We start from the raw sequence: 25,700 nt of genomic DNA on the forward strand, positions 1-25,700 counted from the left end.
GTATTATGGCAAAAACATTTAAAATCATCTCTTCTAGGCTTTTGCAACATATGCTCCACTCTTCACCATTTAATGATTCTAGAGTTCACTCATGGAACCAGACAGCCAACCTACCTTGTGGTTTCTCCCATGCTTGTCTAAAAGGGAGATAATGGACTTGATGTGTCCTTCTTTGATGATATTCAGAGCTTCCGGGCTCTCCACTAACACACAGTGGAGGACCTCCAGGATACCTACAGACAAGGAAAAGCAGAAAGAAGGTCGACGTTTTGGGGAACCAGTTACTTTTTTGTTTTTTGTTTTTTTTTAACTCAACTGCACTCTCTCTTCTTGCCATGTCAGTGCTCAATCTGCTTGCCACAGGGCACTGTGGGAAGCAACAGGTGCCATTTGCTAGAACAGACAGACAGATATCCAAGGATGACAAACCCCAGTGGAGAGAGGTGTGGAGAGTAGCTGAGGAGGGTGACTAGAGGGAGCTGAATAGAGAGCAGTGTGGCAGGCTTGGGGAGCTCGGCAAATGTATCCCCCTCCAGACAGTCACAGAGAGGAGGAGGGGCCAAAAGAGCAGAACAGGCCTAAGTGGCAGGCACACAGGGTGGGCCAGTATCCCAGAGAAGCATGGATGGATCCTGAAGCCTTTTGGCATTTAAAACATAATTCTACAACAGCTAGATGGATCAATGGGTAAAGCACTTGCAGCCAAGCCCAACTGACAAAGTCGGGTCCCCACCCCCGAACCCCGCCAAAATAAGATGCATTTAAAAAAACAAAACAAAAAAATACAGTGTAGAAATGAAAAATACAAACTATAACCATCACAAAAGTAGAATATACCTTTTTCTGTTTTTTATAAAAGAGCAAAGACAAAGTGGGCTTCATTTTGAGAATGTTTGATGTATACCTGGAAACCACGTTCCTTTTTTTTTTTTTTTTTTACTGTACTGTCACTGGACCAGCTAAATGGCTCACTCTGATGAAGGCACTTGCTGCCAACCCTGAGAACCTGAGTATGTATCCTCAAATTGTCCTCTGACCACTACAAGTACACTGTGCCATGCCTGACCACACGTACACGCACATGTGCACACATAAACACAGTCTAATGTGATCTCAACAATAATTAACTAGCCATCCAGTATTGCTTATCTCTGTCAATAATGAAGGTGCCAACTGTCTGTAACCATAGCATACAGAGCTCTGGCTCTCTCTCCATCTCTCTAAGAATGGCACAGAATTGGGGAGAAGCTTCTAAAATCCTGTAGGAAAGTTCTCATGTGTCAAGTGAATTCACTTCCTTAGAACAGATGCTTGTGAGGTCAGGTTCACAAAAGGCTGTAGAAGTCATTCCCTCAGTTCTCAGGAGCTACACCTGACCCAAATCCTTGTCCTGTGCAGATAAGAACAATGGATGGTGGCTTCTCTGCTGTGAGTTAATCTGTTAAAATATCCACCAATATTCCATTTATAGAGTACCTCAAACTCTGGGGCTAAATGAGCAGTTGTCCAACAGCCTGATGAGAATGAAAGAAAAGAAATTAAAGGAAACAGAAATTCAGGAAGCCAAGTCTTGAAATAGAGATGCTGACATCAGTGTACCAAAGCTGCCCATGGCTGTCACCATGATCTAAACTGCATGGATAAAACAAACTCATCATCCTGCCTGCATAGGACATGATACCGCGGATGGGAAGGCACTGTTGATAGGTTTCCCACACTGCCCTGGTGGCTTATTTTTGCCTCCATTATTTATTGCTACAGAGCACGTGGACGCCTACTTTTATTAATACAGTTTCACTGGGCTGTCCTAGTGCACTCATTCACCGACTGTGGCTGCTCCCCACTACAAATCAGAACAAGAGGATGTACTTGAGATGTGGGGGCACACTGGCTCTAAACTATTTATCTGGATGCTATAAAACCTGAAGGAATCAGGAGAGCAGATTACTTCACAGAGGAGGAACGCTATGGGAGAAGGCTTGTCCTTGCCACCCAGGAAGGGGTGTGCTGTCTATGATAAGGAGATCCAGATATACAACCCAAAGGGCCTGTCCTGATGCCTCCAGGGTTTAGAACAGTAACACATTTCTGGGACTTGTAGTCCTCTGAATCAGCAGCCCAGACTGCTTCTTATGGGAAGTGGGCAGCAAAACCAAAATAAATGGGCAGCAAAACCAAAACCATTATAAAAAAAATAAAATGAAGCACCAGGAAATGGAAGACTCTTAGCAAATAAGGGCTTGCAAAGGCTCACTGCAAAACCGGATGCAAAGGCATATACGTCTAGGTCTGGATGCAAAGGCATATACGTCTAGGTCTGGAAATGAGAGGACAAAGCACTGACAGCAAGATGGAACAAAGCTTTTAAGCGCTTCCTTAGAGGCACATGGGTCAGCCATACTTGTAAACACAGTGGTCAACCGTAAAGACCACCATCTCAAACAAAGGGGGAAATGGAGGACCAGTACCTGTGGAGACTGTCCTCTGCCTCCACATGCATGCCCTGGCATGTGAACACGTGTACTCAAGCACACAAACACACACACATATACATACACTTACACACCCCATAGACATACGCAAAGACTGAAATAAGAAGGGATTTGAGTTTCAGTATAAGATAAATAACTAATTTTTTAAGTCTTCTGGCAAACAGAAAAGGAAAAAAAAAAGAAAGAAACAGGCTGGAATTTTCTTTCTTTTTGTTACCAAGAGCTAAATTGTAAAACAAATGGAAGTTATCATGAGTAGGGTTTCTAGCTCTTACACGAATGGAGAAAGAAATCATTTATATATCACATTAGCACTCAAATTCATAAAGTTTAAAAAAATGTGATCGCAAGAGCTGTGGCTTCAAGGCTAATCGATAAAAGACGACATTACATATATTTTGAACTTTTCAGAACGTTTTTGAGGCCAAAGAGGAAAATAAACTCATTATTTCTCAAGTTCATGTGATATTGAGGAGGGGGGAAGTTGACAAAAATTAAGTTTGAAAATAGAACACAGATTTGCAAGATCAGGGGGGAGGTGAAAATGGGAGCCAGCCCATAATCTTCTTATGCACACAGGTAACAGAGCTCACCCAGGGAGAGGAGTCTGCGAAACAAAGGAGCCAGGGAGAGACACTAACTTTAGAATTGGAAGGTGAGGGAGAGCCTCCTGGAGTTAACTTACTAAGAGAAAGAACAGAGAGCAATAAAACAATAAGGAACAGTTCTGACAGCGGCCCCCTTCAGTTCACAGGGGCCAGGCTTCAGTAAGGCGGTAGAATGTGTGGTCAGCAGGCATAAGCCCGGGTTTGGTCCCCAGCACTTCTTATAACCACACCTGTTATCCAATCTCTGCACTAGGGAATTGGAGACTGCAGGATCAGAAGTTCAAGGTCCACTAAACAGTGAATTGAAGGCTTGCTTGGGTCACGTGAGCTCAGAGAACAAAAGCTAATCAAATGTTCAGTGATAACCTGAATCACAAACAATACCAGACGTTTCTATGCTGTTTGGCTTTAAAATCAATTGGCTTTAATTGATTTTCCCCTATCAGTTCATCACTGAGCGCATCCAGTGGGCTAGTCTCTGTGAGCTCTTGGGTCTGAGCAAAATGCAAAAGGAAGATGACACTACTCCAGAGCTCACGGTGTTGACACAGGCTCAATTCTCCTTTGCTTCCCCTTGACCTCAAACAAGTGCCTGTAAGTGCTTGGCCTCGCCTTCTCCATCTTTGAAGGGAAATCTGATGGTATGATGGCAAGGATTCAGGAAGACAGCGTGTTCAAGGTGAGCTCCCTTTACCTGCAACATCAGGACCAGAAGTGTTCTAGATTCAGGAGGTTTCTTCATTGCCATTTTAGGTTGGCATACATGTAAAGAGATATTTTAAGGACAGAGTCCAAGTCTGGACATAAAAACCCATCATGCCTCACATACATTACATATGCAGTCTTGAAGTACTTTGCTTTATCTTAATGTATATTAAACTTATTTTTTTCCTTACTGTGTGTATGAATGGGCATGTATACTGCAACATGTGTTGCAAAAGTCAGAGGATAACTTTGGGAGTTCTCTCCCACTGTGTGGGTCTGGTCATCAGGCCTAGCGGTAAGTATCTCTACCTGTCAAGCCGTGCTGCCAGCCTAAAGGCTATTTTATACAATGGACTAAACAGCGTTTCACGTGGAATACTGACAGCATGCCACAGACGAAAAGGTACAAGACCTTCCTCCAGTAGACATTGAGTAAAGTGCAAAACACTGCATTCTGGCTGTGACCCAATATATGAAATCAACCATCCAACTTTCAACTTGCAGCGTCTCGTGAGTGACAAAGATAGGGCCCAGGGGACCACAATTCATTGGTTCTTACTGCTCTCCAAACCCTAAGATGTACATGAGGCAGTCCCCACAACTGCTTATGTCAGATCAAGTTCTTAGTCTTGACAATTTCATACATTATCATCTCCACCACCATTTCCTCTCTGGCTTACCACATCCATTGCAACACAGGCCCCTCCTAACTTCATGTCTGACCATGGACAGATGTGGGGACATCTATGGGTACATGGGAATCCAAAGGAAGGAAGGAAGGAAGGAAGGAAGGAAGGAAGGAAGGAAGGAAGGAAGGAAGCAGGCAGCTGCTGAGAAAGGTACAATCATTCCTGTCAACTGTCAATAACTCCTTTGATAAGCAATGGGGCCCAGGCAGCACATTCCCATTCTATGCCAGAATGCCCAAGCTAGCTTGATCTTGTACTAGTCTTGTGCAGGACAAAGATTCTGTGAGCTTATGAGTGCAGGGGCTATACTGCAGTGGTTCCTGCCATACTAGTAGATCTGGAGGGTATCCTGTTGGCAGCACCAAGAGTTCTCAGAGTCTCAGCCTCTCATCAATGTTTAAATAGATAAGGAGTAAAAACTGACACTGCTCACAGAACAAGGAAGGTTTTCAGGTCGTGCAATTACCCAATTGGGGTATCTGTTACCCCAAGAATCAAGTAGGTTGCACACAGCACATTTGCTACTGGGCTCACCCAAATGTCCTTGGCAATATAGAAAACAAGCCTATTTTCTTTCTAAAACTCTTTATAAAAGAGAAAGAATAAAATAATCATGAAAGATCCCACTAAGTTAGAAGTAGAAACTATACAAGTGTAATAATTCTACATAGGAAACTCCTGCCCATTTGAGAACTTGCAATCCTAATGAGTAACAAAGTACATTCTAGAAGCCATAGCCCCATCAACCATTGAATAGTCTCAAGTGTGACACCCACGACTGAGCCAATCAGGAAACATCCCCACCTGAAAGCCAGAATCCAGCAAGCCTTGCTATCCCATCACCCTTACCACGACAGCTCAAAGTGAACAATGATTTTCAAGTAACCATGGAAAGTGATTATAAAATCACTCAGCTACACATTGTGAGGCAGGGCACCATTTATCCTTGACTCCTTTAAAACAGCTGGAGAACTCTTTCATTGTAAGAGCCATTTTCTAGAAATATAATTTGCCTTCCCCTCTTCTGCACCTGCTTTAAGAAACGTACTCTGAGGAAGACAAAGATGTCGGGAAACATAGTAGCATTGGATGTTTCTTTTACATCCCCCCTCCCACTGGATCCCTTCTGTTTCATTTGGAGTTTGCTTTGAGGGATTCCCCCACTTGCTACATATCATCTTGTTGATAAAACACAACAAAACACAAGAAGCCTTCTGAATGAAGTAAAGACTGTTCCTACTCGACTCTGCCTCTGTCGGGCTGTCTCTTCCAGCCTACTTGCAATTAATATTTTGTGGTGAAAGGAAATGAGTGAAATGGCATCTCCTCAGCAGTAGTGATTCTCAAAAATTAACCTAAGGACCTTGTCTCTTTTTGACTCAACATGCTACATCTAACCGTGTATCAAGGAGGAAGACTTCATAGGGCACCAGAGTCTGAGACTCTCTTGTACAGAGAGGTAGAATTAATGTCTCTAGAATATGAAGAGCTTCAAAACTCCACAAGATCATTAACTATGATGACTTCGGGCACTTGAAGCATCCCGTGTCCAGGAACTGAACACTTGTTTCATTCCTCTGGCACCTGAAGCCCCCCACACACCCCCAAGAACTCTTGCTCTGGCTCTGCACTGGAGGGGAGTTGTCAGGCTTCCCAAGTAAGAACTGCAAAGCTGTACAGGTTCACAGTGTTCAAAGGAGAATGCAGCAGAAGCCCACCGTGCCCCTGAATAATAGGCTGCCTTTCTTTAGCCGACTTGTCCCCACAAACAGTACTGCCAGAGCTGAGATCACCCAAAGCAGCAGTTCTCACCTGTGGATATGACGCCTTTGGGGTCGAATATCAGATATTTGGCACATCAGATATATACACTGAGATTCATTACAGTAACAAAATTACAGTTATGGGGAAGTCACCACTCCAAGAGGAATTGTGATAAAGTGTCACAACCTTGGGAAGGTTGAGAACCACTGGTGATGACAAACAACTTCATCTTCACCCACCATACTCCCTCATGCCAAGCCGCTGTCTTTTCCATGAACTCTAGCCTACTAGGCATAGATGTACGTATTTGTGGTTTAACCCACACTGTTTTAAAGAACAGACAGTGATATTTAATCCCTTAGATTCCAGTTGCTTTCCCATGTGGAAACTAAAACGACTGAACCAGGAGCAGAAAGGACAGTTTTATCAGAGTCTGGGAACAGGGAGGATGGGGGAGACACTGGTCAAAGTTAAGAGATTTTCAGAGTTCCTGCCTGGAACAAAAGTCCTCTTTTGTGGACAACCTTCAACTGTTTACAAAACCTCTTTAAATACACTGTATCATTTGGGAAACTAAGTTCCCACATTTACCTAAATATCCTTGCATCTACAATTCTTTGAATAAAAAGGAAAAAAGTAAGAATCTTAAAACCTAAAGATTAATTTTTTGTATTGAGCATATCAGGAATCATCAGTTTGAATAGAAAGAAGAATTCTATCTCTTTAGTTGACTTCAGAACTTTATCCCTAGCCTTATTTTATTAATGTAAAAGGACAAGATTTTGCGGAGATCTCTGTTGTGAATCAATGTTCCCTGTAGAAAAAGCTGTGCCTCCCACTGGCCCTTCTGCAAGGCTGAGTAACGCCTGGGATGTCCGAGACTGTGCAGTGGTTGGAATGGTGCAGGTCCAGAGCTTAATTATGATTTATCTCGTGCTATCTTCAGCATCTTTAATAGCCATTCAGCCACTTCTCTGAGTCTGACTTGACATTCCTGTACCTAACAGATAAAACCTCTCATAACATATTAACTTAACAAATCCCTTGTGTTAGCATTCCTTCTAGGCTCTGCCCCACAGTTACCTGGCAATAGCCAGGTATGCCTGACTCAGTAGAAAAGGAACTGTTTGCCTGCTACTCTCCCTCTCCTCTCTCACTCTCTTTCCCTTCCCCTCCTCTTTCTCTCTCCATGTGTTCATGGCTGGCCTCTACTCCCCCCACCCCACCTTTCTCTGTCTCTACTCCCTCCTCAACTCCCTTCCCCATGCCCTAAATAAACTCTATTCCATACTATATCCTTAGTGGGAAGGAATGCCTTACCATGGGCCCTGTCTTAGTCAGGGTTTCTATTCCTCCACAAAACATCATGACCACAAAGCAAGTTAGTGAGGAAAGGGTTTATTCAGCTTACAATTCCCCATTGCTGTTCATCACCAAAGGAAGTCAGGACTGGAACTCAAGCAGATCAGCAAGCAGGAGCTGATGCAGAGGCCATGGAGGGATATTACTTACTGGCTTGCTTCCCCTAGCTTGTTCAGCTTGCTTTCTTATAGAACCCAGGACTCCCAGCCCAGGGACAGCACCACCCACAATGGACTAGACCCTCCCCCCTTGACCACTAGTTGAGACAATGCCTTACAGCTGATCTCATGGAAGCATTTCCTCAAAGGAGGCTCTTTTCTCTGTGATAACTTTGAAGTTGACAGAGAAAATCAGCCAGTACAGGCATGCAGAGGTATCCCCTTCCCCACACCCTACCACGCCTCTATCAAACATATCCTGGTTCTTTCTTTTTATAAGACACAACTCCTTGTTTCCACCAACCCAAAGGCTATGTGTCATCAAACAGGTCTGCTTTCCCTGCCCCGCTGTTAACTCACCTACTCCATGTTTCTTTTGAAGCATGTGGAAAGTGCCCTGACACATGGCTCTCTTTGTTCTGGTACTACACCAACTTAGAAACCACTTCTACATTGGCACATAGGCTTGGGGCAACCTAAACCTGTGTCCTCAGACCATGCTGACTCACATGTGGCTCTAGAATGGACCTTTTTTCTTCTTTCAGGATCGCCATTGTTGCATCAAGACTGTTTAGGGACAGCCTAGGACATCGGTGGCGACGTAATATAAATAAAAAAAATATTCAACCCATTAAAAAGGAAACACGTTAGCACTGAACTCACACGTTTGCTTTGTCTCAAAGTAAACAGGGAAGGACACCTTAAGCGTCAAGGCGGAAACTAGGAACATACCAGAGGACGCTTCCAGTCTCTCCAGTCTGCTGATCAGCCAGTCGAGGGAGCCAGAAAACTGAGCACAGTTTTTACGATTTCCTCTAATTAGAGCCGCTGCAAAAGAAGAACTCGCATTAATGTGATTTTCAAGTTCAAGGACCAAGGTAAGGTCGCAAGAGGCATGAACTGTGGGAGAGAACAAAGCACCTCCCAGCCTCCTCTAAACCGTATGCAAATGCAACTACAAACACATCCACATACACATAGTGTGTGTGTGTGTGTGTGTGTGTGTGTGTGTGTGTGTGTGTGTGTGTGTGTGTGTGTGTGTTAAATGTCTTGGCTTCTCCTGGAGGGGACTGAAAACTTCTCATTAGAAGGCAAACAATTTCAGAAAGCAGGGATTCACACCAGGAGGTGTTAATGAAGAGGGACAGACACCAGCTCTCTGGAAGTTTCCCCGCTTGGATCCTAACACACATTGCTTTTAATTAGCCATCAGACTAAACTATTTGATCTCTCCAGAGCCCAATTTTCACACATATACTCCAAAGGAATTAAGGACATATCAGATTTCCTGAGACAAAATAAAAGGACATATAGTGCTAGCAGCTGTGATTCTAACAGGTGTGCTGGGAGACGCAACTAAAGGAATCATGGGGAAAAAAAGACAGGGCCAATTGCTTATAAAGTCATAAGGCACTACTATGAACTTCTCATCATTTAGATATCCCCCACCATATAAAAATGGTTTAGAGAACCTGTTTTAACTTTGCCTAGGCTTGTGATATCTCAACTTCTTTAACCAAAGAAGAATCTCTCACATGAAATTCTGAAATGATATTTATTTCCATCCAGAATATCTACTCAAAAAAATTCCATTTTTCCCATTAAAAACTGAGCAGATTCAGTTCTGAGACAGCAAGTTAGTATTTTTTCCCCAGTGTGAGTGCTCATAGGTGTGTGTGTGAGATTTTTGAATAGCATGATATTTAAAGGCAGAAAATATGTATACAAGGGAAAGTCATTATTCACAGTCTGGTCACACTGGGGGGTAGGTTGAAGGAGCAGAGTCTGAGGCTCTTGCCTGGGACCTACTACTTAAGAACAGGAGGGTGAAAAGCCCACGGTTAGTGTGTGTAAGCCACAGTGAAGACGCCCTTCATGTCTCCTTCCAAAGTCAGTCAGCAAATAAAGCTGAGTCCTGCTCTGACAGAAAAAGAGAAATACAAAAACAGGAAGACTTTTCTCCCTCTGCCTAAAAGGGAGACGTAGGAGTCTCAGGAACAGGATAAAGGACATGACAGGGTCTGAAGACAGGTGCATCCACCAAACTTGCCAACCTAGGTTTGATCCTCAAGACCCATATACGGTAGAAGGAATGACAGGTCTGTAAGCTGTCCTCTGACCCCCACATGTGTGTACCGTGGCATGCCTATACCTCTCCTACCCACAACACACAATGCACATAAATAAAATGTAAAAAAAAAAAAAAAAGAAAAATCAATAAAGTTAAGAGTTTTGATGGCATCACACTAGGCTTCATCTGATGACCATTCTCATCTCCAACGTACAGTGTAAGTTTAATGTGAGCAGAGCACTACGATACAGAACACAAGACAAAACCCTTTCCCAATGCTAGAAAAACACATCCAAAAGCACGCTCTAACTGCTGCCTCACTGGCTTTCATCTTCCACAAATGCCATTTCCCTCCATTGTTTAAGAATTGTTGATGTCAGAATATTGGGCCATGTGTGGCCCTGTGAACGCAAGGAAAACAAAATATGAACGGTATTGGTGAGATGGCTCAGTGGATAGAGGTATTTCTTGTTGAATCGGATTCAGGTCTTGTACACCTTCCTGTGCTGAATTTTAAGTTCTTTTAAATGTAATGTTCTGCCTTAGTAAATGTCTTCACAATGCCGAAAGAGTAGAGATTTCTTAGCCACACAAATGAGTAAGTGGTTGCTTGAGTGCACGATAAGAACTAAATAACTGTAGTTCATACGCAGCTAAAACAGTCCAACTAAGCTTGTAAGAAGCAAACGCAAGTTCACAGAACTAATTTTTACAATGTTTGAACAATTAATGTTCTTTAAACTTTTATCTAATCAGAATGGGAAAGTGAGCATTATTAGTTTTCTGTGTCTGTGTCATCTTGTGTCTTAGGCCTTGTGTCTGGGTTATTTTGTGTCCTGTGTCTGTGTCATTTTGTGTCCTGTGTCTGTGTCATTTTGTGTCCTGTGTCTGTGTCATTTTGTGTCTTGTGCCTTGTATCTTGTGCCTTACATCTGTGTCTTGGTTCTTGTGCCTGTTCCTGTGCCTGTTTTTCTGTCTGTGGGAGTTTGGGCTATGCCACCCTGCACGTATTGGCATTTGTTTCCAGCTTCTAATTCACCACAATTCTCCCTCCTCAGCCTTCCAGGTGCTGGGTTTATAAGCAGATATTACCATACTCAGCATCATTATTGAAAACTAATTTTAAAAGTTGTTATTAATGTGCTGGTGAGATGGCTCAGTGGTTAGAGGTATTTCTTGTTGAGTCGGAAGGGTCAATCCCCGGGACTCACATAGCAGAAGGAGAGGTCAGAGTTGCCCTGACTTCCATATGTACACTGTGGCACATGAGCCCACATGGATATACACATAAAATAAATACATGTAATAACAAAATTCTTATTATACAACTTGGTGGCTTGAATAAAAACATCCCTATCAGATCACGTATGAGAATGCTCAGGCTCCAGCTGGTGGTGGAATTGGAGGAAATTTGGGAGAGGTGGCCTTGTTGGAGGAAGCAGGGTCACTAGAGGTGGGCTTTGAGAGTTTAAAGACTCATTGTTTATACTTGGGTGTCTCGGCTTCATGTTTGTAGTTCAAGATAGTCATTCTCCTCATCCTGCTCCAGTAGCCATACCTGCAACTTCCTGCCATGCCTTCCTGCTGTGATGAATGCTTCTAGGCCCTCTGGAACCAAGGGCCCAAATAAACTCTTTCTTCTAGAAGTAATCCTGGGTATGGCATATTATCACAGTAACAGAGAAGTAACTAACATATACAAGTACTCAGTTACTCATTTCTTAGCTCATGTGAGTCCCAATCTAAAATAGTGGAACTGACTGAAACCTTCTTGACTTAAAGAAAAAGTAGCATGAATCTCACAGAAGCAGTGCTTTGGATTTTCAATATACTGTACTTTCAACTTATGAAGACGTGACTACCATGTACCTGGTGACAGTATTGTGACATCCTGTCTTTATACTCGCATGTCTCTAAGCTTTGACTGAGATTTTCTCAAAGGAATGACAGGCTCAGGGAATTACCAATGGATTGACACTTTCCTGTCAGACCTGGAAACTCTCTTACTCTTCTGCTCTATTCAGCTAGCACCAAGGACATGACGCATCCCATATGCACAGAGAAGGTGCTGGGAAGCAGCCCAGAGTCAGAAGACAGATATCTCACTAGCCTCTCACACTCACTATCTGCAAACCCACAGCTAACAGAATCTTCACCGCATAGGCAGTGGGGGACAAGAGAAGCAGACTTTGAAATGTTTAGGAACCAAGTTCTGATACTACAAAGACACTTTGAGATCCACTAGAAACTGGAGTTGAAGAATTTAAGAAACTCTTGGAGAAAATTCAGACACTGTCACTGAGGATGGGGGAACCTTGGCAACTACAACCGGGTGATTCCTGCAGAAAGATGTTGTTGTGTTTATAAAAATATAAAGAGAGGAGAGATTATGTTTTATGGAGGTATGATGAGGTATGGGAAAGGGGGTACCTCAGCAGGCCTATGCTGGGACATCCCTTCCCCCTGGGGCACCAGCTACACAATGGTGTAGTATAGAATAGAGTTTATTCAGGGCATGGGGAGGAAGTTAAGAGGGTAGTAGGGGCATATAAGGAGAGAGGAAGAGAGGGAAAGAGGTAGGGGGGAGAGGAGGAGAGGGGGAGAGGGGGAGAGGGGAGGGAGAGAAAGAGAGGTAGAAGAGTAGAGGCTGGTCATGAGCACGTGAAGAGAAGGGGGAAGAGAATGGGGAGAGAAGGGACAATGGGGAAGAGGGGAAGAGCAAGAGAGAGCAAGATCAAGAGAATGAGGAGGGGGTAAGCAGCCCCTTTTATAGTGTCAGGCATGTCTAGCTGTTGCCAGGTAACTGTGGGGGTGGAGCTTAGACAGAATGCTAACAAGTACCTGTGGAAGCAAAGATGCAGAATCCCAAGAACATCATGCTCTTTCTCTGAATCACAGGGAAGGAGTGGTCCCCGGAGGACATCCTCCCTGACCTCCTGTACTACATAAGAGTACACAGCCATATAACCAAGTACTGATAGTGCGATCTCCCTCACCACCCACGACAGATCAGGAGCAGTCTTCTGAAGAAACAGCTGCATAGAAAGGCGACACGCAGGTCACGTTTGGGCTTACAGACACAGGGCCAAGCCCACATGCAGTCAATGGCTTCCAGAACCATTGACTTCCATGAACCATGGCTGGCATGCACCAGGATCTGTGCCTTCTTGCTCAACTGCCCAGCCTTCTGAATGTGTCAGGAGTTAGTGGCTTCATACTTGGGTGATTGCTCAGCAGGTAAAGGTGCTTGCTGCCAAGCCAGACACCCAAGTTTGATCTGAGACCAACATCTACAAGTTGTCCTCTTTCACTTGTAAGCTGTAACATGTGTGCATGCATGCACGTACACACACATAACCAGATAAATAGTAAATATGTAAAAAACTTTAAAAAAGTAAGACCCCTACACGTGTACAACCATATTGGGCGAAATCTAAATGTTCAGATAAAACAAAGTCTGTGACAATCATTACTACTTCACGGAGATGAGACCGTGACAAGAGAAAAACAGGGAACGTGGCACGCCTTGATTTAAGGGGCAATACTTTTCCAGGACTGTGGGGCATGAGACAGAAACACCTCTGCAGACAAGCATGGGGTGACTGTAGTTGATGTCTCTATGCAGGTGAGGGCTGGCACCAGTTAGGTCAAGGCCATGATTGGACAGTAAAAAAATAAGGCAGGGACGAAGTTTTTGTAAGGTGGGAGAGAAGGAGAAGGTAGGAGAATCAAGATGGAGAATCAAGAAGGATGACCAGATCCAGGTGGTCTTGAATTGCCAAGGAAGCTGGGAGGGATATCTGTAGGCAAATTTATCTCTAGGTGGGTGGTTTATATCCTTATCAATTGGTTTTAAATTTATTGTGTGGATGCATTGTGGGTTGAGAATTTAACACATAAATCTGATTGTTGGGTTGCAGTTTGTTGAGTCTTGATTTTAATGGGTTGTTGGGAGTTTAGACCTTAACTATTAGGGGGCAGATGTTGGGAATGCAAACAAAGCAGGGGCAGAGAGTTACGAGAGGGTAGCAGTCACTGGGACCAGGGGCTGGATGCTGGAAATGTGTGAACACAGTCCACGGTAAGAGAGCCGTGAGTAGGTGACTGTATGAAAAGGGCGTGGTAGCAACCTGGCTGGGTCAGAGAGTACTAGGGGCAGCATGGAGCTCCTGAGATAAATTAGCGCTAGTTCCGATGGCCCAGTACTCACAGGAACCGTTCTGCCCCCACCCCTTTTTTCTTAACCACAACAGGTGACTACTGTGTTGAGGCTCTTGGGAAGGCCAGGCTCTTGGTTTTCATTGCTTGCAGCCTTACCTGGTGTCCGGGCATCCAGGAGGATACACGTCCCAGCAACACTAAGAGACGCTCTAGAGGTGTTGAAGCTTCTAGCTGCCCCATCCCCCTGAGATAGTCTCTATCCATCGCTGTGACATAGCGGCAGAGGTAACAGTTTGAAAGGAGGTGAGATTAATTTTGTAGCCTGACTCCACTATTTTTTATGCCTGTGACAAAGATAAACACACAGTAGCAAAGCAGCCGGGAAAGCTGCTCCTCCTATGGAAGCCAAGAAGCAGAGAGAAAGGAGGAGGGGCTAAAGATGAAGTATGCCCCGCCCCCAGGACACAGCCCCATTGGCCCACTTTCTACCCGGGCTTCTACTGCCTTAAACGATGCCCTCGTGGTGCTTAATCTTGTCAGCTTAGCTGGATCTGAAACGAACTACAAGACAAGCTGCTGGGGACGCCCATGAGGGATTCTCTTGGTCAGGCTACCTGAAGTAAGAGAGTCATCCTAAATGTGAGCAGTGTTTTCCAATGGTGGCCCAGATATCTGGAGATTTCCCTTTCTGCTATCAGAGCCAAGAATCTTCTGACTTCCAATATACACTGAAGACCAGCAGCTCTCTAGGGATCCTTCAGCCCCAGCTTGGGACTTTGAATGCACCCAGACTCATGCACTGAGCAGCTACTGGGTTTTCGGAATCTCTAGTATGAGGCGACCATGGTTGGATATCCCGACCTGTATTGTGTGAGCCAATCGAATAATTGCCTTTCAAGATACACTTATTCTATTCTGTCCCTTTCCTAAAATCTGTTAATAATACATCACAAATTAGGATTCCATTTGAAATCCACTGAGTAGGTCAGAGTCCCCATTGTCAGATAGATTCCAAAAGTCTTACACTGGGAACTAGGCCTTCACCTTCCCAACTGTCCCAGGATTCTGAAACTGGTCACTTCTGCTAAACAAGGAAGAGTGGCAGCCTGCTCCATTTGTTTTATGCTTCGAGTCTTCAGCAAATGAGTATTCATAGCTTGCCAAAGGCCATTTCTCAGACATCTTTAGAAAGCCATGCTGGCTTGTCTGCATCCCACAGATTAATTATGTGGATGTCAGAAAAGACGTATGAATGAGGGCCACAGCAATGTTCCTCCAGCTCCAAATCCAGGACGTCTGTGCCACCCTGATGTCTTCCCAATGGCAGTTCATAAATCCACCTTCATCAATCTCTACCTAAGACCCAGCCTGAAAAGCTGATGGCAGGCACCAAATTGTTACAGATTATCACTCTGTCTTCCCTGTTTGCTCTCTGTATGACAAGGACCTCAAAGAAGAGCATCAACAGTAGGAATAAGTCTAGGAGAGGAGCCACTGTCCAGCTACTTGGGGTTGGTTTTTATTCTGTGCTTGTTTTATTCTCTCTCTCTCTCTCTCTCTCTCTCTCTCTCTCTCTCTCTCTCTCTTCCTTCCCTCCCTCCCCCTCTCCCTCCCTCTCTGTCTCTGTCTTTACTCTCTGTCTCTCTCTCTCTGTCTCTCTCTCTGTCTCTCTCTCTCTGTATGTATGTATGTGTATGTCTGTCTCTGTCTCTCTCTGTCTCTGTATCTCTCTGACTCTGTCTCTGTTTCTCTCTGTCTATGTCTCTCTGTTTCTCTGTCTCTCTGTCTCTCTCTGTGTATGTATGTGTGTGTGTGTATCTCTCTCTCTGTGTGTCTCTGTCTCTCTCTGTTTCTCTCTCTCTCTCTCTCTCTCTCTCTCTCTCTCTCTCTCTCTCTCTGTGTGTGTGTGTGTGTGTGTGTGTGTGTGTGTGTGTACACTGAGCATAGGACCCCGGCTCTTACACGGGCTACACAAGCATGCTACCCATAAGGTATGCCCCCTGAATCCTGTCTACCTCTTTGGAAGAAGCAGGGAGGGAGAATCATGAATTGAAGTTGATATTTAAAGTAAATCTTTTGAGGCCTGAAAATGGGCTGCGTAGGACTGTGACATAAAAATATATTACAGACTGTGGCAGAACAGAAACTCTTCTGAACTGAAATATAAACTCACATGGGCTAAGTCTGGAACCAATGGAAAGTCCTGGAAGTTGGCTTTTAAGTTTCTGAAAGTCAAAATGTAATCTCTGTGTTCACTTCTGAAATGTTTTCCTGGCCATGAAACCAGTGGTCACTAAAATAACATAATAATGGAAATAAACCAAAGGAACACTGTAAACCTAAAGCTTCTCATAATTCTACCCACCTAAAACGCCTCTAAGCCATTTAAGGAATCATTTTCACTGACAGATAAATGTTCTAAGGTTTTTAAAAATTAAACTGAAACCAATATATAGTTTTTTTTCCTTTTCCCACCACATATTTAAGTTGCATGTGTTACCAATTTTGTCAATTATAAAAGGTGTGCATGACAATTGATTATGAATAAATGTGTCCCAGAAGTAGAAAGAGGAGCCAAAATTCAAAAGCCAAGAAACAGCCATGCGACACTTTTCCATATATTCTTACAGAATGTCTACTGGACAAAACAAATTCATTCTATACATCTCTAATTTTATCTGTTGAGATCTTTTTAAAAATAAGATTTTATTTGTGTGTGTGTGTGTATGTGTGTGTGTGTGTGTGTGTGTGTACAAGGAACTTTCAGCCACCCAAGGTGGGTTCTAAAAGTGAACTGGGGTCCTCTGCAAGCATATTCCACTCTTCTACCCACAGAGGCATCTCTCCAAACCTCACAGATGGAATCATAATCCATACATAAGTATGACCTTCTTGTTCCTTCCCAGGTAATGTCATACCACAGGTCCCCAAAGAGAAAGAGAGAAACAATTTGGCCTGCCTCACACAGTTTTCCAAATGATAGATTTATCTCAATTTTCAGTGATTCCACAGAACTACACCACATAAGTATACTACAAGCTCTGGAGCCAATCCCCCGTTGATATAAAGATTGCTTCCAATTTTATGCTATTTACAAGTAATTCTACAGTGGATACTCTTTTCACATTTATACAAACACACCTATAGAACGTGTTTCGTAAAGCAGAGGACTTGAGAGCAAAGGATCACAAGGATCTAAAGTTTTATATGTGGTCAGAGCAGGGTTGGCTGGGCTGTTAAAATTCATTTGTGCTCCAACCCAGAACACATCATCCAATCATTTCCCTAATAATAAATACAATCAAAATTATTTTCTGTGCCAACCTAGTCAATACACAGGGTTCTTACTGATTATTTTAACTTCCATTTATTGCCATTGTAAACTTCTTTACTATTTCATTTACTTTCATGTTAGCTGTCCCTCCTACCTGCTGACTATTTTCCAACTAGCCATTGTTTATTTTTCTTTTGTTTATATAAGACACCATATTTTAGGGGAATTAATTAGGATTTGACTTTCAAGAAAACTTTGGAATATTTCTCCCAGTTCTGTGGCCTTTTGATTTTGCAATGATATAATCTATCATACAAATCCTTTAGTTTATGACAGTGGTTCTCAACCTTCCTAATACTGTGACCTTTTCATGCAAGTTCCTCATGTTATGGTGGCCACCAACCATAAAATTATTTTCACTACTACTTCCTAACTGTAATTTTTCTACTGTTATGAATAATGATGTAAATCATTTTTTTAGAGATTGAAGTTTATCAAAGGAATCAGAACCCACGTGTTGAGAACCTCTGTTTCATGTGATCCTACCCAACTGGTCTTTGGTTAGTCACATATTATCATTATTTAATGATGATGTAATGAGATGGTGAGGCAGTGCTGTCAACAGCTGCTCACATCCTTGCTGGCTTTGTGATTTCGCTGTCCATCTTCCCCCATGCCATGCTAAGCTCCTTAAGAACTTAGACAGGCAGTGTATTTTGGCTACCCCTGTCCCTTACTGCCTACATCAGAGCATCTCTCAAAGCAGATATTTAATGAATAGTTAACAAATTCATGACGTCTGTGCAATGGTCTGAATATTGGAGTCAAACACATGTTACAATCTTAATCCTCAGAGATGACATTAAGAAGATGGAGTCATTGGATTGGGATAAGGTCATGAGAATAGATAACTTATCAGAGGGATTAGTGTCCTTCTGGATCTTAGAGAGATGCTCACCTCTTCTTTAGAATACAGTTGGAATACATCTTTATTAAATTGTCTCTCAACATCCTTCTGTAGACACAGAGTGTGCTGATGCCTTGACTTGGACTTCTGTCTCCCAAATCATGGGAAATTGTCATTGGTCATGGAAACTGTCCTGAGACACTGTCTATATAACTTACCCATTTTGTCACAGCAACTCACACCGCATGAGAGCTGGTATTGGCATGGAGACATACCAGACTCTAAGCCCATGATCCTCCAACATGGGCATCTCTGTTGTGCAAGGATGCCTCATCTAGAGGACAGGCAAGAACCTAAGGTGCTTAGGGTGCAGGCAAAAGGGGAACCTTTCCTGAGATGAGGTATTTAAATAAATATATAGTCAGAACAATCTAGAAGAAATGGGTGTAGAGGTAGCTTAACAAAAGACTCCAAGAACAGCAACAGAAAAGGCAAATGTCAAGAAGCATGAGCACACTGGTGAAAATACACTTTCATACTTTATCTTTTGCTGCTTTGAAATCCAGTTTATTTTTTAGTTTTATTTATTTGTGTGCATGGGGAGTGCATTCACATGAGTATAGCGCCTATAGAGCCCAGAAGAAGGTGTGCGAGGCAGCTGGAGCTGGGGTTACAGGCAACTGAGAGCTGCCTTATGTGGACACAGGGAACCCGACTTCCACAAGAGAAGTGCATGGGCTTGACCAATGAGCCATGTATTGGTCCCAAAAATTAAATTTACAAGTAAAATATATTCATGAACCTGAAACTATTCGATGAAAATCTGTTCTTAGTACCTTTCAGCTATTATACTGGCAGGATGTAAATTTTCCAGAATTCTAATTATGTCAATATTAAATAATATCACCATCAAATCCTTTCTGAATCAAATGAGCTATAAATAGTTACGGAAGCATGTATAGACATTTAAGAATATTCAAACTTTGCAAATATTAATTAGTAATAGACATTCTGAAAGTATAAATCTTGACTGGAGAAAGTACTGGAAGGAGGCAGTGTAGAGCAGCTATGAATGGTGAGTGAGGTTAGGAGGTAGAAAGGAGGAGAAAGATCAGACATGGGATGCTATGTTCTAGGAAACATAAAGACCAGTGTTAGAGTCAACAGAGATCTAGAAGGACATGGTAGAGTATGTAGGCACCCTAAGGTCTGAGATTAAGAAGGGAAGACAGGAGGACCAGAGTTAGAGATAGTAAGCAGAAACATTACAGTATCTCAACATCCTGGAAGTCTCATGCTCAGTCACCCCTGGGTGTCCTTGGTAAATCAATACCATCCATCCCAACATTCTTAGACCTCCAGCATCCTCACAGAACATGATGTTCTTTCACACACAACCTGTGCACATCTTCCCCCACACACACATTACATCATCTCTGGCTTACTTCCATCGAACTAAGTGAACAGTTGTTACCCCGTATTGTTCAGAGAATGATGACAAGAAGAGAAATCCAACCATGTTTAGTTCAGACAGTGTTCTTCCTTTATTTTCAGCCTATAGCCACTTAAAACTGTGGGTGCCACGCCTGTGAATACAGAGGGCCGACTATATTTTCTTAGAAGCAGCTAGGCACAGGATGCGGCAGGTACGGCTGTGGAAAATAGAATCACTATCCTCGGAGAGTAAGGAGACTAAGAGAATCGAAAACATTTGGTACGGCAGGAAGGGGAAGAATGTTTCTTCCCTTTCTTGATGTGAGAACCAAACCCCACTACCTTCTCAGAATAATCTAACTATAAAATCCTCTACTTGTCATGTCCAGATGTACATGGGTTTCTTTCTAAGGCATGCTTGAACTACAGGAGAAGATAAAGTCAAAAGTAATGCTGTGTTAACAGGGGGACGGATGAGTACAGAAAGTCACCGAAAGGAAAGAGGTGCTGGGGATCCAAGAGGAGGCAAGAAGAGAAATACCACCCTATGCTAAGCACAGCACATGACGCGGAAACCAAATCCCAGCTGCCCAAAGCCAGTTCACAGACATTGCTCAAAACAACAGGTGCCAGCAGTTACCTACCAGTAGTTACCCTGGCCCGGTAACTCATGGAATTGGTGGAATAACACTAGAAGCAGGGGCCTTTACTTCCTCCATTTTCCCAGTCAGGAGACTGAGTTTCATCTGTGTCCAAAGTCACATCGGAGGCAGAGTCTGGAGTCTGGGGAAAGGGAGAACTATTTTCTCAGGAGTTGCTGGCTACAGATGAGACCAGGCTTTCTCAATGAAAGAGCCAAATAGAAAAGAAGCGAGAGAGCTGTCGTTTTTTAAATAATGTGAACTAATGGCTGTATCCACCCTGCTACCAAAAATCAATGGGGATCTTTACACGTGTTTATTAAATAAATTAAATTAACGTTGATTGAATGTGACTCTGCCCAATGCACAGTGTGAGGCAGAAAATAAAAGCACTCTGCTTAAACCCTTGGTTCATTCTAACTTTCAGTTGGAGGAAGCTCTTGAACTACATCTATGATGGTAGGAGAGTTTTCTGTGTAACCCCACTCTCCAGCAGAGAGCCATGAAGGGCAAGGGCTCAAACTAGGCTTCAAATACTGGCAGGCACTGGTAAAATCCTACCCACCTACTCCTTTGCCAGAATGTTTGGTTTAGGACTTTGAGATGGCAGGTGTGAATTTCAGAGGACTGAAGGAAGCAGTGTGCTCTTTTCCTCAAGATAAGACTTCCTTTACCTCCCCAACAATACACTGTAAATACACCACAAAGTATGTAAGATGAGGGACTGACAAAAGCTAGCTCGGGTCCTAAGAGGATTATGGGAAACTGACCACACGCAAGGCAGAGAGAGAAGACAGGGGAAAGAGGGCATGAGAGAGAGAGAGAGAGAGAGAGAGAGAGAGAGAGAGAGAGAGAGAGGCAGACAGACAGATGGATTCTCTGGGTACAATGAAGACTGTTAAATTCTATGTTAGACTGACATTTATATGAGGCTTAAGGCATAGATACATCACTCTGCTCTTACCACCTCTGCCATCTCTCTCTACTTGAACAGGTACCATTTAAAATCACATTTCTCAGCACTGGAAGAGCTTGAAGGGTCTCGAGACTCCATATGAACAACAATGCCAACCAACCAGAGCTTCCAGTGGGGACTAAGCCACTACCTAAAGACTATACATGGACTGACCCTGGGCTCCAACCTCATAGGTAGCAATGAATAGCATAGTAAGAGCACCAGTGGAAGGGGAAGTCCTTGGTCCTGCCAAGACTGAACCCCCAGTGAACGAGATTGTTGGGGGGGGGGCGGTAAGGGGGGGGGGAGGGGGAGGGGAACCCATAGAGAGGGGAGGGGAAAGGGTTAGAGGGGTGTTGGCCTGGAAACCGGGAAAGCGAATAACAATCGAAATGTAAATAAGAAATACTCAAGTTAATAAAGAAAAAAAAAGAAAAAAAAAGAAAAAAACACCAAAAAAATAAATAAAATAAAATAAAATCACATTTCTCACCCTGTTCCAATCAAAGAAGCCACAAAACTCATTACAACCAGGAGTTACACCTTGTCGTATGGGACTCTCAGCATTTGGTAGAGTATGCTAAAGCTATTTCAATCAACTCTACAATAATCAAATTAAAATCCCCCAAATTCTGTGCCATTATAGAGAGTACACCGTGAGAGGTTTTTAGGGTAGGCTAAAGTGGGTGCTTGGCTGTAAACTTGAAACTTGAAAGATGACTTCCCCCAAAATACTATCACACCCAGTGCTCATTACTCATGGGAAAGTGATCACGTGACCTGATGAAGGAACAAATGAGACATAAGGAAAATTCTAGTGTCTGGATGTATGTGTGACTTGTGACATGCTTTATAACACACCTCTGGCCAGACAGCTAGTTGGTCTAAGTCAATCCATATTACACCATGTAAACATGTTACTCTATGTGTTTAAAAGACACCAAACTAGGTTAAAAACACACCAAACTAAAGGATTTTTCCCTCTGTCTCTTTGCCTCCCTTTTAAAAAGAAATTAATGGTACTGCTATCAATTCCAAATTTGCAAGAAAATATACTCTCTAGATTTTGGGTACCCCAATATCTTTATCCTGACAATAGCCTCAATACCTCTGTTCTTGTTCAGAGGAATGTAAAACCCAGTCCCAGGAAAGCACCAAATTGCAAGTGCTTAATTTTAATGACATGTCAATGTGTTCACCCAAAGAAAACATTAAAAATTCTAGCAGGAACAATTATGAATAGATTGTCTTATGACTCTATAAATTTTAATGAAGTTTAATTTTATTTAAAAGGATTTCCAAATATTTTGACTACCCGCTCTTCTTCATATTAAAAATTCTTTATTCAGAAATACTTTCCTCTTCCATCATAATTCAGTCATTAATTAATATCGATGTATTAAAAGATATTGGGTATCTACTCTATGCCAGGCATTAAACCAAATGACAGAGACACAAAAATCCAGAAAGCTGATAGTCCTGCCTTTGAAACCAACCTGAGTTATCACTCAATAGGAACTGTGATGAAAGTTATCATATAGGTCAGATACTGTTGTGAAACCAGTTTGTGATAGGGTAAAACCCGACTGACCTAAGTTCTTGGCAAGAGACCCAAAGACACTACCGAAATAGTTCAGGTCAAAGCTAAGGAAGACTGTTATAAAGCTCAGTTGTTAGAGCATGAGACTCTCAGTCTCAAGGTTATGGGTTCAAGCCCCACTCTGGACACCCACTTCCAGGTCTGTGATCATGTCAGTCTCCTCTGATGTTTCCCAGCAAAAGCTTTCCTCCTTCTTCCCAGGGTTCCCTCAGAAGTCCCTCCTTCCACTTCTTGCATAGTTAATTGGCCATCAGATTTTTATTAAAGCCAATCTGCCTTAGGAAGGGGAGGAAGGAAAGAGACACGATTTCACACAGGGTACCCCACCATAAGACCTATGTTTGCGCGGCACCAATGGGAATGTGTCATAAACCACTTCAAGAGTTGCTCAAAATAAAATATATCTAGAAGTTGCCAAATATTATCATATAAACACTATTGAAGGACACTATGAAAGCCCCTGGCAAGCCAGAGCTGAAAGAAAATGGACTCCGTAATACTAACCTGAGAACCAAGAAGGACATAAGTAATATTGGTTATTATAGGAGCCCTGCAAAAGCTAACTCCCTGACGAGGACAAAGATACTTCTGTGGTGGGTGGCCTTCCTCCCACAGAGAACGGATTATGCACAAAGCATCTTTGGCTTTAGGTTAACTTCATTAAAAATTAAATCTCTGGACTGAAAAGCATGCTGTAAAGTTGCTGCCGCTCTTACAAGATCTTTTCAAATTCGCCATAGAAACTCAGCCATGGACCTTACCCAGCAACTCATACAGAGAATTCAGGATGGATTTCCAAGACTCCCCCGCCTCTCGTCCTGCAACGTCTGCAAAGTGGGCTGCACTGCTGTAGACGCGTGCAGGCGGTCGATCACTCAGAACCAGGTTGATCATTCCCTGGAAGAGGGGGTTAAAAACAAAGATCATCTGACACCAATTCAAGCATGGGAGTTCACCTGAGCAATCTCAGCCCTCAGCAGGCAGAGGCAGGGGGATAATTACAACTTCAAGGATAGTCTCGGTTCGAGAGTAAGACTCTGTCTCAAAGGACAGAAATTAATTATACTCAGGCCAAAGAAGAAGAAAGGGGAACGGTTTGATTTTTTTTTTTTGAGAGAAAGTCTAACTTAATATCATCAGTTCATTGTAAAGAAAACTAAGATCCTTTAATCAAAGAATAAGAAGAAACATGTTCGCCCAAGAAATTAAGTATTCTTCATATAACTTGGGTTTTCAGTCTTGGTTTCCATTCTCAAACAAAAGTGAATGAAAGTTGTATGAGAACATTCTTCACTCTGACAGGGTTTCACTGGGGTTGGCATGAACAGGTCATGAGTGGTGTTCTACTGCTAGTGATTCACCCTTGTTTTTAATAAGCATCACCACAACTATTAAAGACATAATAGGTTCAGTGAAAGGAAACCACCGAAAAGAAATTTTAAAGCAAGTAAAAAATTGACTTGTAAGGTTCTTCAGGAGGCAGCCTACATCGGAAATGGTGCCTTCATTGTTCTTGCTGCATTAAGGCTCTTAAAATGAGGCAGGGTCATGAAAGCCAAATCTATGAAATATGGAATAGTCAAATTCACTCGCTAGCCTCCTGATGTGGATGCTGGACCGAATTGTTAGCAGCAGCCATGAGCTTTAGAACACTTCTATGTCCATTCTGCATAGTCTTGTGTAACAAAATGACAAAGGAAAAAATCCTTACCCATATTGGACTGAAAATATACAAATTCATATTTTAAATGTTCACAAGTTAATATTTAGGTTGAATTCCCATCCCCCAGATATAAAATACCTGCGGTACAGCAATCAGTCCAGTGTTCTAGCATACATGAAGATAAGAACTCCCTACAATTAATTCCTCTTGTTCTTAACATTGGCTTGGGTTGACATTCCCATATTTTTGTGCCTTTATGATCACAGATTTTTTTTTTAACAAAGAGAAATAGCTGCAAAATCTAGTATCAGTTTAAAAAGCACTGGAAAGGGGTTGGGGATTTAGCTCAGTGGTAGAGCGCTTGCCTAGCAAGCGCAAGGCCCTGGGTTCAGTCCCCAGCTCCGAAAAAATAAATAAATAAATAAATAAAAAAGCACTGGAAAACAAAACAGCTTTAAAAGTACAACATAGATTTTCAGATTATTGAAACTCAACGACATCCTTAGATGTTCATAAAGGTGCTTCTTTCTTGTAAGAAAAGAATGAAAGAGAAAGAGAGAAAATGAGAGAAAGAGAGAGAAGAAAGAATTGCTTTTAATAATATGCATACACACGTCTGTGGGTATGGCATATGCATGTAAATGTACTTCTTTCAGAGGCCATGACATGGGACCTTACCCCTTAGAGTTAGACTTAGAGGCAGTAAACCTCCTGATGTGGATGCTGGGAACTAAACTCAGCTTCTAGGTGAGAGCAGTACATGCTTATAACCTCTGAACCATATCTCCAGTCGAAGTTAATTCTTTCTTTAAAAAGAAAATCACTCCTATGTTGAGAACAGTGAGCATGGAAATCCTGTTGAGCCCCTAGCTGGCTCGCTTGAAGCCTGTCATGCTAATATTGATACTGCCTCAGGACGTTAGTCAGCCAAAATGGTGTCTTATGTGAGTTTTTCAAAGCAGTGGGACATTTGGCAAAAATAAACCATACACACAAAGGCACACAAGAGACTGGAGACAGCACCATGAAACATCGCTCACTCGTGCAGCACACAAAAGCACCTGGGTTTGTCTCCAGCACCATAAAAAAGTAATAATATGCAAAAGGAATGGTACTCTGTTCATGAAGGAACCTAGAGCTTATCTTCCTCCTTAAGGGTCATTTCCCTTGTCACTTCTATTCCTGGCCCTGAGCCCCCTTGTCCTGAGGATCCTTC

The 25,700-nt window shown here is 42.7% G+C and overlaps 1 protein-coding gene across 1 annotated transcript in view; it reads right to left on the reverse strand.

The window, feature by feature from the left end:
• Window positions 1–25,700, reverse strand: part of Ryr2 (ryanodine receptor 2) — a 393,422-nt gene that overhangs the window by 242,758 nt on the left and 124,964 nt on the right. Inside the window, exons 16-18 of the mRNA XM_032885202.1 lie at window positions 23,583–23,718; window positions 8,511–8,606; window positions 115–233 (exon numbers count right to left, since the gene is read on the reverse strand). Of these exons, the coding sequence (XP_032741093.1) occupies window positions 115–233; window positions 8,511–8,606; window positions 23,583–23,718 (351 nt within the window). The remainder of the gene's footprint in view (window positions 1–114; window positions 234–8,510; window positions 8,607–23,582; window positions 23,719–25,700) is intronic.

Source organism: Rattus rattus, chromosome 14 (genome assembly GCF_011064425.1).
Source record: "Rattus rattus isolate New Zealand chromosome 14, Rrattus_CSIRO_v1, whole genome shotgun sequence".
NCBI classification, from domain to species: Eukaryota; Metazoa; Chordata; class Mammalia; order Rodentia; family Muridae; genus Rattus; species Rattus rattus.